This window comes from Polypterus senegalus, chromosome 2, assembly GCF_016835505.1.
Source record: "Polypterus senegalus isolate Bchr_013 chromosome 2, ASM1683550v1, whole genome shotgun sequence".
In the NCBI taxonomy this organism is placed as follows: Eukaryota; Metazoa; Chordata; class Cladistia; order Polypteriformes; family Polypteridae; genus Polypterus; species Polypterus senegalus.
This window is the reverse complement of record NC_053155.1, coordinates 34,818,673-34,838,424: the sequence shown is the minus strand read 5'-3', so window position 1 is coordinate 34,838,424 and position 19,752 is coordinate 34,818,673. Positions and strand designations below refer to the sequence as shown.

General features: G+C 40.3%; 1 protein-coding gene across 1 annotated transcript in view; it reads left to right on the top strand.

The window, feature by feature from the left end:
• mxra5a (matrix-remodelling associated 5a) overlaps positions 1-19,752 on the top strand; it is an 80,294-nt gene that overhangs the window by 49,757 nt on the left and 10,785 nt on the right. Inside the window, exons 4-5 of the mRNA XM_039743572.1 lie at positions 519-909; positions 14,042-18,361. Of these exons, the coding sequence (XP_039599506.1) occupies positions 519-909; positions 14,042-18,361 (4,711 nt within the window). The remainder of the gene's footprint in view (positions 1-518; positions 910-14,041; positions 18,362-19,752) is intronic.

The following is a 19,752-nucleotide window of genomic DNA, read 5'->3' as shown; positions in this document are numbered from 1 at the left end:
TTGTTGTCAGCCCAGGACAGGTCCTCTGAGATGGTGACTCCTAGAAACTTAAAGCTGGAAACTCTCTCCACAGCATCTGCATTGATTGTGATCGGACTGTGATTGGTCTTTTTAGTGGTCCTAAAGTCCAGAATAACTTCTTTGGTCTTTTTGGTATTTAAGAGCAGGTTGTTGGTGTTGCACCATGCTGTCAGATTCTGAACCTCTTCCCTATATGCAGCTTCACTGTTGTCTGTTACAAGCCCAATGACAGTCGTATCATCTGCAGATTTAACAATAATGTTTGATTGGTGGATGGGTTGACAGTCATGGGTGAAGAGTGCATCCTTGCGGTACACCAGTGCTCAGGGTAAAGGTGGAGGATGTGTGTTTGCCCGTCCTGACAGACTGGGGGCGGTTGGTGAAAAAATCCAGTAACCAGTTTACATTTTATAACTAAAAAATAATTTGCCATTTCATGACATGAATATGTCACCAAAAACAAAATTAATGCTGTTCTCCTTTTGTTTTTTCAATAGGTATTAAAAATGAGTTATAACAAACTAAAAATTATAACTGGACAGACTTTTCAGGGACTCTCTAGTCTGATGAGGCTGCATGTTGATCACAACAAGATCGAGTTTATTCACCCGGATGCTTTTAATGGCTTGACTTCTCTGCGACTGGTCCATCTAGAGGGCAACCAAATTCAGCAGCTCCACCCCAGCACATTTGCCACCTTTTCTTTCCTTCAACATTTTAAAATATCAACTGTGAAGCACCTGTACCTGTCTGAAAATGCTCTAAGAACACTCCCAGGAGACATGTTTAAGACGATGCCTTTACTGGAAAATGCGTATCTACATGGAAATCCTTGGATATGTGACTGCAGACTGAAGGGGTTTCTGGATTGGAATAAAAACAATGAAGGTAAAAGAAAGAAATCCTTAATAATGAATTTATTAGAGGTATAAGTAATACTTTATTGATTCTGAGGAACATTAAGGCAATGGCAACCCTGTCTGATGTTTAGCTTAGTTACTGGAGAAGATGGTTTCACCATTTTAGAGCCAGTCTTTATGACAGTGAGATCTCAGGTGCCTTAGAGATTGACCCATCAATAGAATCACAGCTCAAATTCAAGACAATTTTGCCAGATTCTGGTTCTCCCACCAGTATGAATCCAACAGAAGAGTGATTCTTTAGACATTTCTTCCAGTGTCCACTGTTTGTGTTCATTATTATCTCACTAAAGCCACCCTTTCTTGTGTATCGCTGTCAAGGGTGGAACTCATTTGAGTTGTTGTCTGCTTTATTCAGCCCATGAAATGGTACATTGAGTTGAACCTTCTGAGCTTCTTTCAGCATCCCTGTTCTGTTCAGATGTTAGTTAACTGTCAGTAACCTGGCTGTCAGTTTGTACAAATTATGTCACCTTCCATCAACCCCTTTGATTAACTGTCTACATATGGACTGTATGGAGTTTGCATGTTAGCCATAACTTCCTATTACTCTTTATAAGAATTAAAGTAAACAGGAAAATTAATATAGAAGATATGATAACCCTTGCCAACACTTTTTGAGTTTCCTTTTTAAAGCATAATTGTTATTCCATTTTTGTTCAAACATGGCCTTACCTAGCAGTAAGAAGCTTGCAGATTTTTCAATGAGTAATTCCAGGTTTACTCGAGAGAAAGGTAATTTACCACCACATGCAGGCTAAGAGCCATTAAATTGTGGACTCTCAGTTAAAAGAGGATTATTGTTGTCCATGAATGAATATGCCACCACATGCTGGTGCTGGCAAAACACGTTTCCATAGCTTTGTGGTGGTTTGCTTCAGGGTTTTTGTATTAGAAGAATTAAGGATGTAGGCTCTAAAAAGCAATGTGTGCACGTATGAAGCTTTGGTGATTAGGATCTCATGTTTGGTTTGTTGACATTGAGTTTAGGATTGAATTTCTCATTTTGTGGCAGAACACAGCAGGTAAGATTCAGAATTATCAAAACTTTACCTGAAAGACCCCCCTCTCAAAAAGAATTTAAATTAACTTTTTTTTTGGTTAAATAATTACAGGTTTTCAATTAAGAATTGAAACAAAAAGGCGCTATATAGGCACCTGACCTGACACAGACTCACACCAGTGGCACGTATAAAACCGAGAAAGCCTTTTATTTTTCTTCACCTGTGGGGCACATCTTATCCGTGACACCCACAGGCACAACACAGTCCCAAGTAGACAAAACACCCAAAACACAAGCACAAACACTCTAATTTGGCACCACCACCACTCCACTGCCAAGCTTCGTCCTCCTCCTTCCGACTCTGACCATTGAGTGGTGGTTGCTGGGCCCTTTTATAGTCCATCCGGAAGTGCTCCAGGTGGTTGTACTTCCAGGTGTGGTGAATACACTGCCCATTAGGGCTCAGGAGTCCCAGCTGCAGCACCCCCTGGTGGAGCCTGCAGGACCCAACAGGGCTGCACCCTGCTCCAATTCCCATGGAGCCCTGCGGGAAACCGAGGCACCGCTCCAACCCAGGGGGGCGGTCATCTAGTGTCCAGTGGTAGGTATTGCACAGTCCATGGCTTCTCCCCCTGAACATATAGCGAAGGGGCGTCCCAGCCCAGTCCACCATTGCATTCACATTTACAATTTCTGGTTTGCTTTTTTCAACAAATGTTTCTTTGACCCTCTACCCTCATGTCTGTGATTTCCATTTTGAATTTTTAAATCTGCATCACTCTAGAAAAAAAAAAACACTGCAGATTATTTGTTTTGAATGGAAAAGCATTGTCACTGGGCCTTGGAAAAGGGCCTCTTACTGCTTTTTAGCTTTTTACATCACATGCTATTTGTAGGTCTCCCTGTTGTTAATGAACAGTAGTCTCATGGAGCCAGACATAATTATCAAAGAAGAATAAACAGTAGGAGACAACCCATTAAAAAGTGTGAACGATGGTGAAATCCTGCACTGCAAAGGCTGCACCCACAGGGCTTCTTCCTAAAACACCTGCTCCCAATTTCTACAGTCCATGCATTTTAAACTGCCACCGGGGTTTCAAAAAGACAGCAAATGATCCAGAACTAAAGACATGACAGCTGAGAGAAAATAAAAAAAGCTAAAATTGCTGTTGTCCTTTCAGGAGCTCAGTATCACAAGGTACCTGAAGCTTAATGATTAATCTGTACGTTGTAATGAGCACTGCGACAGTGGAGACAGACAGACACACAAACACACACAAAGATCACCAGAGCTACTTGGCACCGTGTTAGGGAAGTGCCTCTGCCTGCCTCAATATCATTCTGTCATTTATTGCATAACTATATGACATAACAACAGTAAATAGAGTTTAAAGAAGCATTGTGGTCTATGGATATACAGTATTGCCCCCGGAATCCGAAAGCCCCAGAACTAGAACAACTTGGAATCCGAACGAAAAATTTAAGAAAATTTTGCCCCGGAATCCGAACGCTGTTTTGGAATCCGATCAGCCAGCACGTTGTTCGTGTGTGTTTATGCGTACGTTTCCCCAGCGCTCGGGCCACCTATACGCTTTGTCGTTCAGTTCGTTGTTGGAAGCTGTAGTGAAAGCATCTTGCGTGATTTTCACTGCTAATTTTATGCTTTTGTGCCTGTTTTGTGTTACTTTTTTATATAATAACAGCTTAGTGTATTTGTCATGGGTCCTAAAAAATGTAGTGAGAAAAATGAAAGTAAGAGGAAAGCTGTTAGAGCTACAATTGAAGTTAAGAAAGATCTTATCACTAAGCATGAAAGCGGTACATGTGTGGCTGATCTTGCTACTATGTTCGGGATGCCTAAATCGACTGTTTGTACGATTTTGAAAAATAAAGAAGCTATCAAAGTAGCTGATGTAGCGAAAGGGGTTATGACACTGACCTATAGGAGATCGAAGAGTATGGAAGAGATGGAAAAACTCCTCTTAGTTTGGATTAATGAAAAACAGCTGGCCTGGTGATGTGATTTCCGAGATGATAATTTGTGAGAAAGCCAGGGTCCTCCACAATGATTTAGTGAAAGGCATGCCTGTTACTAGTGCTCAAAAGGAGGAATTTAAAGCCATTAGGGGTGATTTGAGAACTTTAAGAAAAGGACTGGGATCCATAGTGTTGTTATGCATGGAGAAGCAAGGTAAATACAGATTTTTACATTCTTCATTTTATTAATTTACATTTTTATTCAAATATTATTATTATTTGTTAATATTTTACCTTAAAATCCAGTGTATTTACTCTTAAAATCTTTTTTTTGAAAATTCAACTTTGTGGGACCCAGGAGTGGATTAATCCAGTTTCTATTATTTTAAAGGGGAAAATTTGTCTTGGAACTCAAATGATTTGGAACTCGAATGGGATTCTAGAATGGATTAAGTTCGGATTCCAAGATATCACTGTACGTGTTTAAACGCTACAGCTATTTTGTCATGGGATGTTTTACATTTCCTATTATACAGTAATTTTACATTTCTTTAGTTATCCATTGAGATGTGTAGTCAGAAGGTGGATGTTGTGCAGTCTTGACTGATGTTGTGGGCAGATTTGTTGATTTGAGTGTTTGAGTACTGGAATCCGCATTTCCTGTAGCTCTTCGTTATCAGCTCTTTTAACGGGAGTCCTTTTAATGGAGTGTGACACACCTCTTACTTCAAAAGTATATTTTGGCAGTTGTTTTTTCTTGACTTTAGCTGCCAATTCTTTCAAGCTTACATCGACTCCTGCACTATTGACGAAATGCTGAACAACAGAGAGCAAACACAGCACGTGTGACAACATATCATTCACGTTAACTGTTTGCCCATTGATGCCGTTGAATGCCAATTTATAATCAAATTCCTGATGAAGGTTTGCATTAGGTTATGTTTATTTTTTAAATGTGCACATTTAGATGTCTAATAGGGTTTTTTAGGAGACTTTTCGACTGTAAACAGTTTATCGTAAACAGGGCCGGATTAAGACGATATTGGGCCTGATTCTGCAGCGTGAAAAAGGCCTATTTTTTCTCGATATTGGTGCATGTGAATTCGACACTCACCGTACATGCACACTGAGACCGACCAAGGAGCCTTAATTGCTTGCGACACAACCAGCCAACCTTTATTGAACATGAATAATAATAACGACGTAGTATCGTAACAACTCGAGATTAACATCAAACTATGTAACAGCAACATTCAATAGCAATTGTCTGAAAAGTGCACTTAATGCAGAAAACCTAACAATGAAATACACAAAATTTCGCAATTCTCTTATGAAACAGAGTAAAAATAAATGAATTTGCAGAGACATTGTGACAAAGTGACTCAGTTCAGGCTCTTGAGGGTAAAAATTTGTCCACAATTTAAATTTAATAATAGTCCAGAATCCTGTCGAGGATTTTAAAAATTCCAAACATCCATGCCGGGCCCGCGGGCCAGCTTTTAGTTTTACCCTTACAGATAACCATTTAAATAGCCATCGATTTTACTGTACAACTAACTTTCAAGGTGAAAATTTTACTACGTGGCACTTACCGAAAAATAATAAAGTGGCAAAAATCCCCAAGACGCAGCTGAATTACTAAGTAAACTGTTTAACATAAAATTGATAGCATTAACCTGAAATCTTCAGTTAACAATAAACACAACAATATTATAGTTACGTCACAGCGCAAAGAACAATAGTAACTGTATAATAAGTAACGCTGTGTCTAGGCGTCCGAAAGTCGGACTCCAAATTTCATTCTAAGAATTATTTTGAGGTTAATATAGCAAAGGAAAACTGTTCAGCTTCTGGAAAATTCTCGCCTGTTTTCATCTGGGCCTATTTCAGGAATGGGCCTAATGCTGCAGCATCAATAGCACCCACCTTAATCCGGCCCTGATCGTAAACAGAAGTGTGCTTTCTGTTGGACCAGGTTAATGACAGCACCTCTTATCTTTGCAGTTCAAAAGCACAGCCCCATATCTGAGCACTGCCTTCATGAGGCATTGGATTGGTTTAGTAATGTGTCACTCAGTGGGCTGTCTAACTGTTCCCACCCAGGTTTAAGCTCATGGTTGTCTCCAGCCATATATATTATTTATCTGACTTCAGTGAGACTAATTAAACAATGACTTAACAGCATGTGTTGTGGGTCCCAAAAAGCTTTTTAAAATTTGTTCTAGCTGTTAAATTAGACTTTGCCATAGAGTGCCCTTCAATACTCTTTTTAAGGTCTCTTGCTATTTCAAAAATATAGCAGGAGAACATTAGATACTGATCAGTTCTCCAGTTCTTTATTTTATTTTTCTATAGCCTTACTTTGAATTATGTATCCCTTCCTCTGAAAGCAAGTTAACAATGCAAAGTCATTAAAAATGCAGAACATTTTGATTATGTAAACTTGGTTTTATTGCCATAGTATTACACAGTCAAAAAGAACAATAAAACAATTACTGTAAATGTTCTCTAATCCACTAACTGATTATTAGATTAACCTAATAATGTCCTAACATGAACACTAAAAATGAATGAAAATTAAATTTGAAGTTTGAGTGCTTTTTAAATCTTTTTTGTTAATTTGATAATTATTTTGACTTTGACTATCATAATTTTGTCACTGCTACCACTCAGACGATAGACAAAATCATAACAAGTTAAAAATGAACTAGAAATCAAAATAAGTGTGAAATAATGGTTAACTGAATTAAGTAAGGGTGGCATGGTGGTGCAGTGGGTACCATTGCTGCCTCATAGTTAGGAGGCCCGGGTTCGCTTTCTTGCATGGAGTTTGCATGTTCTCCCCATGTCTGTGTGGGTTTCCTCCCACAGTCCAAAGACATGCAGGTTAGGTGCATCGGCAATTCTAAATTGTCCCTAGTGTGGGCTTGGTGGGTGTGTGTGTGTGTGTGCGCCTTGCCCGGGGTTTGTTTCCTGCCTTGTGCCTTGTGTTGGCTGGGATTGCCTCCAGCAGACCCCCGTGACCCTGTAGTTAGGGTATAGTGGGTGGGATACTGGATGGATGGATGAATTATGTAAGGGTGGCACAGTGGCATAGTGGGTAGCACTGCTGCCTCGTAGTTAAGATACCCGGGTTCACTTCCTGGGTCCTCCCTGCATGGAGTTTGCATGTTCTCCCCGTGTCTGCGTGGGTTTCTTCTGGGTACTCCGGTTTCCCCCCACAGTCCAAAGACATGCAGATTAGGTGCATTGGCGGTCCTACTGTAAATTGTCCCTAGTGTGTGCTTGGTGTGTGTGCGTGCCCTGGGTTTGTTTCCTGCCTTGCACGCTGGGATTGGCTGGGATTGGCTCCAGCAGACCCCCCCATGACCCTGTAGTTAGGATATAGTGGATTGGATGATTGATGGATGGATGAATTAAGTAATATTTTTATATATTCCTATTTGCAAGTAGTTTGTAATAATGGCTGAGAAAAACATTTAACCTCATGTTTTCATACAGAATGGCGATAACAAATTTTCTGATAGGGTCCTATGGTGACCAACGATGGACAACAGCAAAAAATATTAAAAAGTCCTCGAAAAACTCTCACATTACTCATGTCACATAATGCACATGTCGAGTCATGAAGTTATGCACTCACAAGTCCCAAACTCATGTATTTTTACTGGAATATTGTTAAATAAACAACACCCGGACAACACTCTCATGAATGGGAATGGAATGTGCTGAGACACAAACAAGCATATGAATTGGATACATAAGTCAACCCTTGCCATTCACGGATTTATGATTCGCGGATCCACCTATTTGTGGATTGAATGGAAATTATTTTGCAAGTTTTGTGAGCTATTGTGGAAAACCACAAATGACTCTGTAGCTGCACTACATAGTGATGGGTCTAAGGCTAAGGATCTGCACTGGTATCTGGAAAGTTGCTGGTTCAAATGCCATTACTGCCACGTGGGACCCTACTCTGTTGGGCCCTTCTGCAAGGCCCTTAATCTGAAAATTGCTCCAGAGGTGCTCTACAATGGCTGACCCTGTACTTGGACCTCCAACAGTCATGCAAAAAGCCAGTTTCCCCTCTGTGTAGTATATCAAATCAAAAAACAAAAAAAACAGTACTGGAAATCCCAGCGACCCCAGGAACACTGAGACAATGGGCAGCTTCGACAATTGTCATAATGGCTGCTGAGTGAAAGATGAGGGCGCTAGCTTTAAAAGTGAGTCATTGGAAGCCAACAGAAATGCATTCAGTGATGTCATTTAGTCTCAATGGTTCACTGCACAATTGGATTAGAATTACACACATCGGATTGCTGTTTTCAGAGATACTTAGGTTTAGGTTTAAGTACTGCAAAAATGGAACTATTACTCCTTTGCTCTTATGTAACAAGACCTTAACAAAGGCTTCATTTGGTCTTCATAACATGTATAACACATCAGTAGATGGGTTCTTCATCTCTGTGCAGTGTGGCATATTGAGATTCTACATTGTTAATATGAAAAATGCACAGATTTTATACTAAATGTGTAATCTCGAGAGAAATGTGTGTCAGTTAAGCCACCTTGGACCACTCCAAAGTGAAGTTTTGTTAGTAGGTCACATTGCAGAGATTAATAAACACTTTACTGATGCTTTATATGTGTTCTGAAGACCCAAAGATGTGTTTGTTAAGGTCTTGTTATATAATGGTAAATGAGTAAAAGATGCATTTTTACTGTACCTTAACTAAGGTGTTATCCTGTTTTCTCTGGATTGATGTTCTCCTCTGCCAGCTTATTTGTGTGATTTCGTTGAAAAATGTCTTACTCTGGGCAATGTTCGTGACTTCTACAAAATCTTTTCATACATCAGCATCATGGTGGGACAAAACATAATGTCCTATTTAGTGCAATAAACTAAAAATATACAGTAACCAAGACTGTATAACGTTTTCATGGCTTTTCATAATTAACAGAGGTCCCACGAATCGCAAGGGATAATTGTATTTATTTTCAAAGCTCTTCAATATTGTAGTTAGTTTTAAATTCAAGTAGACCCTTGTGGTAGATTTGTCTTCTGTGGTTTTGATTTTGTGTTGCCCCGTACTTTTGGTTAACTTTTTGTTTTCGTTATGGTCCTTTTCTGACCTGACTATGTTTCACTTTTTGGTAGACTAACTCCTGGTCCTTTTTCGCTCTTTCACAATAATCCTCCGACTAGGGCTGTGCGATATGACCAAAATCTTATATCCCGATATTTCATTTCATATCCCGATATCACGATATAGTACATTTTCTTTGTATTCAGTGAATAGTTTATATAATCACCACTCCTTTTTTTTTCATTTAAATTAAAAAATCAAAAATGAGAAGTACTCAACTTGTAATTATTTCTGTTCTTTTATTTAGAACATTTGAGCAAATGTTTGACTTAGAATGTAAACATAAAATGTTAATGTATCAAATATAAAACACTTTTCAAAAACAAATTACTAAAGGCCCAATATAAAATACTGCTATATAAAATGCCTGACATAAACAAAATGTGAACTGTAGCAGCAATAACTCTCACAACATATATTAAATATAAAAGGATCAAAGCACTAACAACTAAACTATATACAGTAAGGCCAATAAACCCTTTAAACAAAATAAATACAAGTCTGACATTAACTGTCAAAACCAAATGTAAACATTGTACTTCAAACTGTAGCAGCAATAAGGCTTACGACAAAAATATATTAAATATATAATATTAAATATAATATTTTTAGGCTACATTCTAGTAAAATGTTAATTTGCACATCGTAGTGTGGCAAATCTCCGTTAATGAGTTACAGCTGATCGCCCCGTGCGTGGGACTGGACGGCGCTAACGTGTTGATGCCGTCCAGCCCCAAGCACGGGCGATCCGTAACTCGTTAACGGAGATTTGCCGTGTTAATGCAGTTGTGGCGTAAACGTAATTTTAACAAGATTAACGCTGACAGCAAACGCTGCAGGGAAAATTATGCCTTAAGCAAATTGTTTTGGTAGCAATTAATCTTCCAAGCTTTTAACATGCTCGTTTAAATAGTACCTTTACAACTGTAATATCCTACGTGGCCTGCCTCTCAGTTGTAAACTCTCTGCATGCTCGCTCACGTGCTTTTTGCGGAGGTGGTAGAAGAGGTTTGTCGTGTTGGAGTCTGTGGTAGCGATCGGTTTGCAGCATAATTTGCACAGTACCGTTTTCTGGTCCGTGTCAGACTCTTCAAATCCAAACCATCTCCATACTACAGAGGTAGCCCCTCGTTTAGGAACAAGGTCCTTCTGTGTGGAGCTACCTGGTGTTGCCTCGTCTTCATCAGCCATGCTAGTGTGTCTGCATCCACGTGGTGGCCATCAAAACAATGAAAAAAATATTGCCGTAAACAGTTTATTTTGCGACACCACGAAACAAACGATAGCGTAATGTGCAGCGATAGACGTTTTCATATTGTCATCCGATATATATCGTTATATCGAACAGCCCTACCTCCGACGTGTTTTATGTCTCAACAGCATTCACACACACCACACAATTTACATAAGTTAATTTAGAAACTGGAAAGTAAGTCTGCCCTGCAATGAGCCAACATCCCATTAAAAATCTGATGATGCCAGGATATGTTGTGGCTAGTGAGTTCAGTTAATGTATGGAATTACGGTGTGGCAGAAAAGTAATGAGACTGGCAACACTGCAAGAGATCTGGCAATGCTGCGCTGTTGTCCTTGATAGAGCACGTGTATCAGTACCCTACCATAGCTCAGTGCGAGTTTCAGCTCCTTCCGTTAACTACGTTATTTTTGTGACTGCTATTAGGGAAGTTGTGTTTTTGGTTGTGCATCACGCAAAATGGAACAGCGGAATTTGGTGCAACGTTGTACCATTAAACGGCAAGTGTGATGTTTGAAAAGTTAAAACAGGCCTATGGGGAACATTCTTTATCCCGAGCTCAAGTTTTTTGCTGGCACAAATCATTTTTGGAAGGCAGAAAACACGTTGAAGATGAACACCGTTCAGGGAGGACTTCAGCTTCGAAAACCAATGAAAACATCGAACGTGTGAACACTCTTGTGAGATCAGACCGTCGTTTAACAGTAAAAAATGTTGAGTGAACAATTAAATTTGAACAGATTTACCGTTCATCAAATTTTGACTGAACGTTTGCACATGCGAAAGGTCTGTGCCAAAATGGTGCCGAAAAACTGCCCTCTCCATAACAGAATGTGGTTCCCCAGCCCCCTTATTCACCTGACCTCAGTCCGTGTGACTTTTTCCTTTTTCCTAAACTGAAAAATGTCCTCAAAGGACGTCATTTCGGGACTTTAGAAAACATCCAAAAGAGTGTAACGGACATGCTGAAGATCATACTGGTTGAAGACTTCCAGCGCTGCTGCCAACAGTGGGAACAACGTCTCCATCGGTGTGTAGCTGCCCAAGGGAACTACTTTGAAGGGGATAACATTGATGTTTGAAAAAACTAAAAACTTTGGTAAATAAAAAATCAGTCTCATTACTTTTCTGCCACACCTCGTATTAATATATTAGAACATAACCTTCGGACTGCTTTGCAACATCTACTATAATCCACTCTGAATGCATATTTCCATCCATTTAAATTTTTATGATATAAAATATAATCAAGGGTGGAATAGTGGTGTGATATAGAATCCTGTAGTTGAATTCAATGCCCAGTCATTGTCCTTGCGTGGTCTGCACGTTTGACCCTTAATAGTTTGGGGTTTTCCTCTGGGTGCTTCTTCCCAAAGATTGGCAGTTGCACATGTCTCTGGTGTTATTTTTGTGAGTGACACAGATAAGCTAACATATTTCTTTATGGGAGATAACAGAACATAGTGCAAGATCTGTTAAGTTTCCTTTATGTTTGTTACCAAAATCAAGCTGGCAAAACCAGCTTGTGGGGTAAGGAGCCACATTGGAAGCAAGTCAAGAAACAGCAATGGACACAAGCCAGTCACTCACATTTATACAAATGAGTTAATCTAATCTGTGTGTCTTTCATATGAGAGAAAAACTGGAGCACAATAAACACAGACACAGGGAAAATATTTAAAATATTGCACACAACGTCCAGGTACTACAGTATTCCGTTCAACCAAATTCACTTATTTTTGTACAGCACTCCTTATGAGTGCAGGCACAGAGAGCCATTGAAAGTTTACAGGTAGAATGCAATATAAATGTTACAAATTATTAATTGAGAAATGAGTACACAGTGTGAGGGCCGACCAGCATCTTTGCTCAGCCAGAATGCCTCCTTAAAGGAAGGACAGGGGGAGATGGCTTTTGAAGGGCACTATCTTCCCCGACCTGCTACTTGGCAGCCTCCCTGGATTAAAACAGCGCCTTGGATTCCACACAGGGCTATATGTGACAATGCGGGTTCGTTGTATGCTCCCATCTTCTGTCTGGGAGCCCTCGAACTCGTCACCATCGGTAATGTTACCGATGAGCTTAGCAGTGAAGCAACAACATAGCAAGGAGATGGTGTACAAAAGTGCCAAGTGCTTTTATTACACAATAAACAATACACAAAACAAGGTGTTCAAATAAATAGTGCAGTGCCTTCAATAAGTCAATAAATAATCCATAAAACAGTAGTGCAATCGTGGAGGTTAAAATACATAGAATAAGTCTTTTTAAAAACAACGAGATTAAAATACAGCAGGAAGCATTCTTGTAAAAACAACACCAAGCCCGGTGTCTTTTTACCTGCGGCTCCCCTGCTTCCCCTGTCTGGGCTTCTCAATAGGGGAGTCGCTCTACCTGCAGCTGGCCTTCTCTCTACTCGCAAACCGGTCGGTCGCCTTTCCGATCCCTTGCTCCAGTAGGAACCACCGAACAGCGACTTGGGATTCCCCAACAACCAGGGCTCTCACGCTGGGGACACTACGTCCCAAGTCCCAACTCCTTACACGGAGAGTCATCCGCCTTCCGGTCACTCCTGCCCTTCAAAATAAACTCTGCGGGAGCGACCACTACTGCTACTCCTCGGGTGTCGGCCTAACACCCAAGCTCCCTGATCAGCTGCCGTGAGCCTGCATTCGCTCATTCGTTCTCCCGCACCGACTTTCTCTCTCTCCCAACTGCTTCCTGCTTTTTCCTCCTGCAACTTCTCGTCCGTTCTTTCTTTTTTCATCCCCCTTTAGCTGACTCGTGCTTCTATTTAACTAAAATCAGCAGCCCCAGGAACAATCATGGATGTGGACGGTTTCTCACCTGTGAACTGAGAACTGCTTCAGACACACAACCACCACACCCCCTCACCAAGCCGCGAGCGCAGTGATTATTTATTTTAAAAGCGGCCCTTTGACAGGAGCTGTGGACCCGCTATACCACACAGCCCTGTTGGGTTCCGTGAATGCTGCCAGGGGGAGCTGAGGGAGCTGCAGAGCCCAACTTCGGGCTTCAGCTGCACATGGGAGTAATTCCAGACCACCCTAATGAGCGACCTGGAGTGCTCCTGGGAGAGGCTTAAAAAGGAGCCAGCTGCCATACAGAGATGAGCCAGAGTCGGGTGGAGGAGTCGAGGCGAAGGAAAGAAGAAAGAAAGGAAAGAGAAAGAGAACTCCTGTATTTCTGGTCTGGAAAACGTTTCCCACAGAATAAAAGCCTTCTATTTTACGGCACTTGCGTCTGTGTCTGTCATGTCGGGTGTTTTGGTGGCTGCTGTACCCCCTGGTAGTCCACAACAGAATGACACAAATTTGTTCAAACAGACAGCAAACAAAGTAGTTTGAAAACTGGTTCTCATTAATGTTCGTTAATTCCTTGTTGAACTATAGCCTGTTGGCACTTGAAGAGAGAAAATCAAAAACCCAAATGAGTAGAATCCCTGGAGAAAAGAAACCTCTGGAGATTCCTGGGTCAGTTATAATGGATGAAATCAAAGACAGAGTCAGACACAGTCATAGTCCTGGAGACCATGGCTGGGTAGCTGTATTCCACAGGAGAGTGTACTATTTTTAATGACTATTTTCTAGAAACTTTTTATAATACAGCCATAGTAGTTAGAATCAAATCTCACACTAAAACATTTCTCAAATGTTATTGAGTCTCTAACCTTTTTATTCTTTCCTTTATGTAGGTGTGGTGAAATGCAAAAAGGATAAAGCTTACGAGGGAGGCCAACTGTGTCCTATGTGCACCAGTCCTAGGCAGCTAGCTAAGAAAGAGCTCTTACAATTAGAAAATCTCTCCTGCACTAGACCAGTTATTCAGACAGCACTGAAGATGAACCAAAGCTCCTCAGAGGAAGATGTGACCAGTGAATATTTTCCTACAGAGCAATATTATGAAACTTTTGGAAATATAACACTCAATATGACAGATGAGCATGACAACAGTGTGGATTTGAACTGCCATATCAAAGCACCAAGAGATTCAACCAGATTTGATTTTGACCATCTCAATGCCCAACAGATTGCCATCAATATGACTCTTTCAGTTGATGTTGAGTGCCCAATAGGCCGTGAACATTATGAAAAGTTGTGGAAGCTAATTGCATACTATAGTGAAGTACCTGTCCATCTTGCAAGAGAAATTATGCTGAGAAAAGAACCTATGTTAAGTTATAGATACAGACAAGATAGTGGAAAGGACTCCTATTATTATACAGGTGTAAGAGCCAATGTGCATTCTCAGCCATCTTGGCTAATGCAGTCTTCTCTAAGTATACAATTGGACAGATTGCAGTCTACAGCCAATCATGTGCTCTTAATACTAACCACACATTTTAACCAAATATTGGACACCGAAATTTCCAGAAGACAGAAAAGCAGATGGATCATGATTGAGTCAAAAGCCGACACCAAAAATGCAGTGGTCGTAATGGCCGGAAGTCTGTGTCAAATAGACTGCAATGTGCAGAGCTCAGGAGATCCACAAATTAAATGGGTTTTACCAGACGGTACAAAAGTGGAGGCATCACATCACAGCCAGAATAACAGAGTTTCGGTTTCTAGCAGCGGTAAGCTGGTCATCAAAGCAGCAGACCATGCAGATTCTGGGGTATACTACTGTGTAGCGCAAGTTAAAGGAGATACAGACATAATGGCCGTTTGGGTTTCTGTGCAGGAAATGACAATCCATTCCTCTGGGGAAGGGGGCAGTTCTCTCATAAAAAATGCTGGTGAGCCGATTTCATTGCCGTGCAGTGCTGTTGCTGTACCTGATGCACAAGTCAACTGGATTCTCCCAAGTAATAATGTTGTAAATAGCCTCTCGAATATGACTAGAGCGTATGTGCTACAAAATGGCACGCTATTTGTAGAGCACAGCAGGGTTAGTGACAGTGGATATTACAAATGCGTAGCTGTAAACCAGTATGGGGCAGATTCATTCTCTTCAAAAATAACAGTCACAAGGCCTTCATTGACACAGACCATCCGAAAAATTCCAAAGAGACCACAGTCAGTGTCTGGTGCATCTACCAAAATTAGAAACAGGGTAGCTGATTATGAGGAGGCTTCAGGGGATGACGTTGAAGAGATCCAGAAAAAGCAGTCGCCTAGAATTTCTTCAGGCCATCAAAGTGAAGGTCACAAGAGCAACACGCCAGAATCAGCAAGACCACCAAGAAGACGAGTACACAAGAACAGGCTGCAAAGTCCTAGTAGAAATCGCAACACTAATAAAGGGAAAACAACTTTTGAATCCAGAAGAAGAGTAAATGTATCAAATAAAAAAATTGATCCACAGCAGTGGGCAGATATTTTGGCAAAGATACGCGAAAAAACGTTACTGAAGACAACGGCTCCTCCTCCAGAGGAAAGCCTGCCTACGCAAACAACACCGTCTAAGCATGTGACCACAACTCTGTCCTCAGAGTCAGAACACACAGATAATACTGATGAATTTGCCTCGGGTGAAAATCATGCTGATAATGTGGAATTGTTTTCTGTATCGACACCTCAATCTTATATTAATCATAATGAAATTGATTTTGTGACAGAAACAAAGACGACAACTTCCTGGGCACAAGTTTCTAATGTGGACTCAGATATCAAGGTAACGGACTCTACACCATTGTCCTATACAATCGATGATCTAAAAGCAAAAGAAAACACTGTGGACAACTTTATTGGAAATCCTCTGAGTGCTGCTAATGTACAAGATAACCGGAGCGATTCTCTGGACACACATACTAGTTCTGAAAGATATAACGATCAGCTATATTACACACCAAAACTGGAAGCTGATCAACATTACCAGCATAGTACAATTACTACTACAGAGTTTAAAGTCAATGAAGACGTGATTAAAAGCTCATCTACGGCCCCCACAACTACAGCGTCAACTGAAGAAAGAAATCATAATGGATTTACAGTTAATAGTATGAAACTAATTCCCAGCAGAAATGTGAACAGGCTAAAGGACAATGAATTAAGACTGGAAACTGTTTCTCTTGTAAAAGAAAATATATCACAACCAAGCATTCACCAGGCAAACAGAGAAATCACTTATTTCTCAGGCTTCAGAAGTACAATTGCAAGTACCACAACTCCAAACATCCAAACTACTTCAACCACAACTAATTCTCAACATCCTAGGAGAAGGCCCGGCTATAGAAGACGATTTAGACCCAATCGATTAAGACCAGGGTTAAATAAAATCTCATCATCTCTGTCTACAACAACAACAACCACCACAGGAAGAACTTCCCTCTTCTACTCCACGCCTGGAACTTTTGTACCTGGACTAAGTAATACTACGCCTGATTTGCATACAATTATGATTCCTGGCACAACAAATACAAAACCAACTTCCACAACAATACACATTAAAACACTGGAATCAGGAGCTAAGGAGTCGATTCAAGCTGAGGGAAAGACTCCAACACCTTATTCAAAATCCCCTAGTGCAACAGCTCACATGGTGACCTTACAAAATCAAACATTGTCAATAAACCTTACAAAAATAAAATCAAGCATACAAGTAGGATGGGATACAACAAGTACCACTGTTACTACACAACCTGTTATAACAAATTCTGGGTCATTATCAGAAAGACAACAAGAAAAATTTGCTAAAAAGCAATCCACCGTACCAGACTATGGTACCTCAATGCCATTTTTCAATGATATAGTTAGTTCTCTAACAGATAGTACAGAATATCTCCATCCAGTTTCAGCAACAGAAGCTTCACATCTACATTTTTCAACAACTCACTCCACCACAGCAAATCCTACAACACATCCTTTAAGGGAATTTTCTCCAGAACAGCAACAGGTGTCAAAAAATCCTGCAAAATATGTTGATGCCATCTTAAATGTAAAGCAAGCTACAATAACCTCCAGAAATCAAGTGGCAACAAAGCAGCTGTCACCATTCCAAATTTCTTCTACTCCTTTCCCAAACCAAGTGACAAAAGATCGCTCCATCATTACAACCACAGCAGCTTCTACTTCACAGATGCAAGTAAAATATTTTCCTACAAATATAACTGTTAAAGATGACGAGGTACAAAAACCACTCAAGTTGTATACAAATTCAAGTACTGTGAATGAAACCAATGGTACCGGGCAACTAGGGGGTATCGGTAAATATCACAGTACAGATGTGCCAATGTCTGTGAAGCTTTCAACACAATCACCTTTCCCATCTGTAAATATGTGGTCTCAGAGTTCTAAATCAAATAGAACTTCAACCAGCAGAGAAAGCTCCACAGTGAAAATGGCAGTAGTGAATACTCCACGAAAAAATGAGTTAAGCTCCACTATGAAAACAACAACTTCTTCTCCACAATTCCATCAAAATGTATCCCTACAAAACAACAATAAACATTCTAATGCTATTCAGAACGGCTTGGTTTGGAACTCAAGGACTCCTACTTCAAATTTCATTCCCAATAAGCATGGCCTAAACCCAAGAGTGCCAAGCATATTTCAGAGATTCCCATATTACCATAATGGAAGAAACCCTTTCTTAAGGCCTAATTCAGACCTATTTAGAACACCAGTCAGGACCAATCCTCCTACAACTACAACCACAGTGAAAGCCATAAAACCGAGCACTTCTTTCAAAAAGGAGAAGGTCACAACTCCAAAACCACCTACTGTGAAAATAACACAGTCTCCCACAACAACACCAGCATTAAGTATTAGAGCTCCTCAGACACCTTCAACTACCACGAATCCAAAGACTACTGCCTTATACACGCAGTGGAATGGTGTCTTCAACTACAGACCTCTTCATCCCCATTTCATTCCAAGTAAGGAAAGGACTATGCAGCGGCCGTCTCATATTCCTCATCCTTCAACTGATATTCGTGTTTCTCATCGGGGCCCCAAAATCACCACAATGAATGTTCATACTGTGACTGTCCATGCAGAAATGGATGCCATTTTACCCTGTGAAACTACTGGAGAACCTAAGCCATTCCTTTCATGGACTAAAGTGTCAACAGGTAAAAGTGTTTTTCATAGATTTTATCTTCATGTGTTGGGTAGCTTCATTTCATATGTCAGGCTGCAAAATTTGTATCCACCTTCAGGCAAACCTATTCAATCCACCATGGGGTTACAAGGGAGTGAGGCTATTGTGAAATCACGGGACACCAGCACTGGATGGAATACCACACTATACACGCCAACACTCACTCACACTCAGTTTTTAATCAATCTTCCCTGTGTGTGTTTAGATATTGAAGCATAACTGAAGTACCTACAGAAAGGCCCACATGGATTAGCGTAGGATGGTCTATGCAGCAGAGTTTTTGAACCCAGACAGCTGCAGCACTAATCACTGGTCACCATGCTGCCCTTAGAACTATGTAAAGCAATCAAATGCTAAATGATTATTACTGTCAATATCATTATATAAAGCAGTGGTAATTAAGTACAGTCCTGTGGCTGTGAGCTTCTGAACCAACCAGCTTTTACATTTGATTGGACTCTTATCTTAATCGAGCCAGCTGTTATTTCCCAGTTACTATGTTGTGATGTCAATCTAAAATTATAAAACTGGGATTGATAAAATTGAGGTGCCTGCAACAAGTAGTCACCCTCTTGCTTGCTTTCATATTTTATTGTTCTACAACAATGAATCACAGTGGCTTTAATTTGACTTTTTTGATGTTAAAGTGAAAACAGATCCCTGTAATGAAAATCAGATTAGTAATCTAAATTAATTACAATCATAAAGCACAAAATAATTGATCTCATAAGTATTCACACCTTTGGTGGGTATGACAGTCTTGAATCTGCGTGCACAGATTTCTATACTTCTCCATGAGCTCTGCAAATCTCCACATTAACATTTTTCTCTCGTTCTTCTTTGTAAAACAGTTGAAGTTCTGTCAGGCTGCATGCAGATCTGAGTGAAGAGTCCTTGTCAAGTCCAGCCACAAGTTTTCATTTGGATTACAATCTGGACTCTGACATTCACATTGTTTTTTTGAAGTAATTCCTGTGTAGGCTTTGCCGTATTCTTGGGGTTGTTGTCTTGTTGGAAACTACAGTACATCCTACCCCAAGGTTCTGGTTTCTTGTAAACCACACCACTTTTTCATTATTTTGTGGCATTCGTTTTACCTTCAGAAGACTTCTGGATCCCCAGAGCCTCCACCAGTAGGATTCATGGTGTGGATGGGTTTTTTTTTTGGATAAAATGTAGTGTTATGACCAGAAAGCTCCATTTTACTCTCTTCAGACCACAGAACATTCTTCGAGCTGACTTACATATCTTAAATTGGCAATCTCTAGACAAGATTTAGCGAGATTTGTATTTTTAACAGTGGTGATTTTTGTAATCAGCTGGTCAAAAACTATAAGTTACAGTATATGCATGACCAGTGTA